The 5,673-nt window shown below is 39.1% G+C and overlaps 1 protein-coding gene across 1 annotated transcript; it reads right to left on the bottom strand.

The window, feature by feature from the left end:
• Positions 1-1,514: 1,514 nt before the first annotated feature.
• On the bottom strand, positions 1,515-5,067 carry LOC146288812 (zona pellucida-like domain-containing protein 1). Its single transcript, XM_084698795.1, has 10 exons — positions 4,983-5,067; positions 4,420-4,640; positions 4,072-4,256; positions 3,296-3,368; positions 3,023-3,120; positions 2,807-2,887; positions 2,248-2,416; positions 2,001-2,112; positions 1,864-1,884; positions 1,515-1,639 (listed from the first exon to the last, which is right to left on the bottom strand). The coding sequence occupies exons 1-10, from the start codon at positions 5,065-5,067 to the stop codon at positions 1,515-1,517; spliced, it is 1,170 nt and encodes a 389-aa protein (XP_084554921.1).
• Between the last annotated feature and the right edge of the window lie 606 nt (positions 5,068-5,673).

Raw genomic sequence — 5,673 nt, 5'->3', positions numbered from 1 at the left:
CACAGTTCATCACGCTGGGGGGACGTTTCAAACTGATTATGTAGAATGTAGTTCTCTAAAATCACTGTTGTAGTTGTCATGGCCAATTGTGCAGACTTGGCTTTACGTACTCGCAACATCGATCAAAGTAAAACTTATACTCAAAATACAAAACTGTTTTATAAACATACACGTTGATGTGTAAAAACGTTTTATTATATTACTCAAAGTCTCTGCTAATCTGTCGATACGACCAGGGAGTTCCAGCCGGGCTACTACTGTACAGTACCTAGCTAGAACAAAGTTACGTACTGTGACGAGAGACTGAATTTGAAAGTACAGAAAACCCACCAGGAGCACCAACAATGTCGGCAAACCTGCGCCAGGCCTCATTCTTTTTATTAATGTCTTTGTACAAATACAGGGACGTATCGTACAGGACTGGATATGTAGCCACACAGGCGATTAGCTTCTCCATCTTAAAAACTGAAAGCTAGAAATGTTAACCATGGTTGCTACGTTACGAGAAACAAGAAAACACTGCGATTGGCCATCGCTAGCGAAATTCGCTCCTCATTTGCATAACGTTGAGAAAATCTCAACTCTGTCGCGTCGCTACCCACAATGCACCACGCAAGCGATTCGCCTGGCTCCATAGAAAATTAATGGAAAACATGTTATCGCTTGCATCGCATCGCTGCAGTGTGAATGCACTGTAATTTAGATACGGACCCCTGCAACCAACGCAAGCAAGCACACCCTACAATTTCCCCAGAAATTGTACCCTCTCTAGTTACTTTTAATATAATGGCACCTTGTCTGTTGGGCTAATGGGCATGGGACATGATTGATAAAATGTTCAGTGTTCAGGATTCTGATCATATTGCATTGATCTATAGGTCAATCAATATTTTATTAGAGTAAAGCAGTAAGATACTTGTTATAAATAACACTCTGAAGGGCAGAGTGACTTGATTATAAAAATCACACCACACAGTTTGCACATAGAGTAGGCTCTGGATTCTGAACAAAATGTTGTTTTCTATTCAGTTTTGGTCGTCAGGTTGGGGACATAGACAATTACTTTTTGAATGACCACTATTTATACTATTATTGAATCATTGTCTGAGTTGTATAGATATCCATTCTTACAATATTATTCATGGGCAAAAGCATTCTGTTTAAGCTACCAAAAAATCTAATTCTTAATCTTGTTAATGTTTTCCTTTTTTTATGGTCAAAGCATATTCGTTCATTAACACTTCCTATCAGTTGCAGCATTGATGCTTTAAAAATCGAAATCTGTCTTTCTCTCTCTGTAAACTAGATTTATTCTTTTCCCTTTAGTATTTACAGACAAATGTGGATAAGACAGATATTTCAAAAGTACAACTAGTAAATAAAGATATTTTTGTCTATTTGAAATAGACAAGCAATGACAGCAACAAGCCCAGTTGGTAGTTGTGGGACCAGCAGACAGATGCACTATTTAAAGGGAAGGTGTCATCCAGGCCCAGTAAGCCACATCTCAGCTTTTATTTGTGCTTGAGGCGTCGATAAAAGACAGCTGCCATGCAGAGGACTACGATGACGGCAACAGTGAGGACACCCACAGCCACGCCCAGTCCCTTGGAGGAATCATCATTACTGCTGGTCTGAGCTGTAATATAGCACATCGCAATGACTCTTTTTTACTTAACTTTCAACTGCCTTCCTGTATTACTTCTTCCTTTCTTTAAATTCAATTTATGATAAGTATAATCAATTCTTCCACCTCAACCAGTAATGAATCCATAACTACACCACAGGGACTTACTGTTGGTGATCTTTTTAAGCTTTAGACTGATTTTCATATTTACAACTTTTATATTTTTGAAAACTTACCTTCAACTTTAGGTGCCAGAACTGAAAGGACAATAAACAAGACAAGTAGCACAGTTGGTGCTAGTGTTAAGTATGAAACAAAGTCATTTAGAATTATTGAAAAAAAAACATAGATTTATTTGTGAGGGAACACTTACTGCTTTCAGCTTTTGTAACAATAGGCACACGAGTGGAAAGGGTAGTAGACTCTGTCACTCCGTTTTCGGCCAAGCCTGTGTCAACACTTCTCCTCCTCCTCTTTTGACATTGCTGTATATGGATTACACATCCACAAGGATTATTGTGAACTCCAAGGTGTCACTGGGTTTGTTCTGTATTTGGAAAAATCTGCTTTTGCAGTATGTAACAGAGATACAGGATAAAAAGGTCAGAATGTCAGCTCACCCTAAAGGTGCTGCAGGTGCTCTTCTCACACAGCCTGGTGATACAGTGGAGGTAATAGGTGGACACGGTCTGGTTCTGCTGCTCCAGGAAGCGGAAGGCTGGGAAGTTGAACCGGGCGTGTTGACTCTCTCCGTTCTCACTCACGTTTGTCATCTGGTCCCTGGAGCAGCTGTTTCAAGACATTAATGGAGAGCTTCACACGAAGGCTCAAGTAGTGAGGAAGAGTTAACACTTTATTTTATAGTAGACTTGATCGTTACATTGAGATAGCTATGACAAAACTGCTGTAGTTAAGGCAAATTGTATCTTAATACCCACTTGGAATTTGAAAATAGCCAAATGACTAATATCAGTTTCAGACAAAGTGACAGACACTTCGTAAGAATTGTGTCATCTACTCAAATTGGCTGGATATAATCTCAATACAAATTTGCTGTTGCATCTTGCCTAAACCACTTTCTATAACAAAGGAATTTTATATAGCAGTTAGTTTAAACAATTAACTTTTGCGATCTCTTTTTTCCGAATGAAAGTTTCACAAGCAGTGAGGAGGACCTACGAGACAAACAGGTTGAAGTAAGTTGAGTTGGTAGGATGAGGAGATGTGGAGGCATAGCATCTGTCAAGGAGCACATAGTACCTGTTGGGAAAGAAAGGCTTGATTGTAATTTATGAGATTAGAGGCAGTAGGCAGTAAAGTAGTCTATTACTATTTCAAATGTAAACATTCTATCAATCCAACTGTTGTATAGTAAGTACAGTAGAAGAGTCGTACTGTGCGGTCAGGTTAGTGGCTTGGACCTGAACGTAGACCTTAGTTCTAAGCTCAATGCCCAGAGGGGGAATGACCAGTGGGGAGGTATAGTTAGAATCCTGAGAAGAGAAGAGAAATGACATAACTGGTCCAAATGTGCCAGCTAAAATGTCTGAAAACCAGCTAAGCATTTTACCACTGTCGTCAACATGATTTGATAAATGCATTTATTTTATTTGTCCAAACCAGATATCCAATTAACCAGAGATGCATGAGTCACAACAACTGACTTACCGCGTAGAGAGCCATGCTCAAAGTACTGATGAAACTTCCATTGTTGTCTTTCACAGCAATGGAAGATGCTGACCTGAGGGTTGAGAAAAGGGAAGTAGTGACAGAGCACAGTGAGATATAAAACAACTTTCAGTAGAAGATTTTGTATATATTGTTACATTTAAAAGACGGAGCCTGATATTGGGGTCAAATCAGTACACTCAGAATACTGGATTTTGGCAGTATAACACACACAAGCATCATGTTAGATTTATTTGAAGGGGTGATAATCCCCCCCAAATATATCTGGAATGGCAGATCTAGATCCCAAAGTGACTAGTCATATCTTTCATGAAGTTTATGTTTTTATACATTAAACAGATTATTGCATAAATCGTTGCTTTAGTACTTATCACGGTTTTGCCTTTTCAAAGCCAAACAATTATTACCCCTTCATAATGCAGTACCAGATGATCAGAAGTCTCATTGAAATAATTTTAACAGCAGATAAGCCTAATAATTTCACCTATGTAGTTTAGTTCGGGTTACGATTTGATTTAGTTACAGATTAGATTCAAACAAAAATTCTATACTTTGTTAAGATTTAGTTCAGAACTATTTTACACCCTAAACCATCTCTTTATTCAGTTTTTGTTCATAGTCCCTACCATTAAACACGCAAAACATTTGACAATGGTTCAATGCTTGTTCAATGTTCAATGAATTAATACTGCTCAAGGTTTAACTATGGTTGCATGTTAGACATGCAAGACAAAACGCCAAAGTGATGATCTTACACATCGATTTGGGTGTTGTTGATCAGGTACTCCAGAGGGTAGGCACAGGAGTAGTAATACTTGAGTTCAGCGTTGTAGGTGACAGTTCCTGTGGTGGGGTCATAAGATCTGACTACACCACTGATGTTAACAGTTTGAATGTTGGAGAAGTCTGAGAAAACTCCCGTTCCTGCAGAGCTGGTTGTCTGCGTACATTGTTAGAAAGAGAGGTTTAAAAGACTTTAAAATTGGTCATTTTCTATTTAGTTCTATTTTCACAACATTGTGACAACTTGTCTGTAGTAAGAGCTGCAGAATGTTGTTCAAGCACAGAACATGCAGAGAATGTGTGTTTTATTGTCCACTTACCATGAAGACACTACCACATGCATTTGTCATGTTAAGGGGGAATCTGTACTTCACGACAGGTGGAGTCACATTTGTGCTGATGGTTCCTTTGCAAGCTGGGTCGTTAAACATGTTGTTGAGGATGAGCAGAGACTCGTTGTAGCCAGTGTAGATAGCAGGGCAGATGAGGATGGACAGGCTCATATAATCTGTCCCGCATACCACTGAGATGTCAGTGTAGGCTACAAGTGCAAAGGGAGGTTAACCCGATTTGGAAGTTCAGTTAACTAAACCTAAACCTAAGCCAAGGTGTGCATCATGTCACTTTTGTGTCGATAAATTCTACATGGCATGATGAAGTGTAGAAACCACACAAGAAATGTAGTATACTTAACAACACACAATATGTAAGTTTAGCTTCCATCAAGCCATTCACATGAATCTCCATTCATTTAAATTATGGCTACAATTACATCTGGTGCATTCATGAACCATAAAAACCACCAGAACATTTCAGTATTGCATAAAACATTAGATTTCTTCCAAAATGCATGCAGGCAAGCAAAATTATTTGATGTAAATACCTGGGCGTCTTGAGGACGATTCACAATCCAATTGGCAGCTTCTGGCCACCAACCAGGCAAGGACAAAAAAGCCAAGATGCTGCATTTTTGTTTAGCTTTACAGTCTACAAAATGCAAAGACAGTGTGAAAGGGTCAAGCCAAACTAAAATAATTCAGTGAAGTGTGACTGTGCATCCTGAAGATGTTTGTTTTAAATTCTGTGTTTCCCAGACAGGTACCCACCTTGGCAATCCCACTTTTTTTTGTTGTCTTTGGTCTTTCAGTTATTTGCTGAAATGCTTTTTATACACAGATCTCCTGCTTGGGATTGGACAGAAAGAAGGTCATTGAAGTTTGGCGTGTCTCCCTTTGGTTGACGATATTGGAACAATTTCATTGTGTTGGAGGTGCCAAAGATCAGTTCTTTAGGGCTTTTTATGAAACCCAACGCATCACAAGTCTTTGGAGAGGGAATCAAAACAATGTCCTGGTGCCTTTGTAATTCCTTTAGAAAACATGGATTCCCTTGGCGTGCACATATGAGAATAAATTAAATACACGTGGAATCCCTGGGGAACATACACTATACTTTGGTGGCTTTAGGGAGCGTTTCAGTCCCAACTACATGGGCTTTAATATGATCTAAAGATGATTAAATGAGAGCATGCGTGACCCAGAAGATTCACTTGTTGAGCGCACTCATTATTACGG

This window comes from Hypomesus nipponensis, chromosome 5, assembly GCF_054491055.1.
Source record: "Hypomesus nipponensis isolate SF chromosome 5, ASM5449105v1, whole genome shotgun sequence".
NCBI classification, from domain to species: domain Eukaryota; kingdom Metazoa; phylum Chordata; class Actinopteri; order Osmeriformes; family Osmeridae; genus Hypomesus; species Hypomesus nipponensis.
Note: the sequence above shows the minus strand (reverse complement) of the source record. Positions and strands in the feature narration are given on the sequence as shown.

Coding starts and splice junctions, on each gene's coding strand:
- LOC146288812 (XM_084698795.1), bottom strand. CDS start 5,067: ATGCAGCATCTTGGCTTTTTTGTCCTTGCCTGGTTGGTGGCCAGAAGC. Junction 4,257..4,419: donor CATGTGGTAGTGTCTTCATG/GTAAGTGGACAA, acceptor CAATGTACGCAG/ACAACCAGCTCTGCAGGAAC. Junction 1,885..2,000: donor TGTTACAAAAGCTGAAAGCA/GTAAGTGTTCCC, acceptor TTGTCCTTTCAG/TTCTGGCACCTAAAGTTGAA.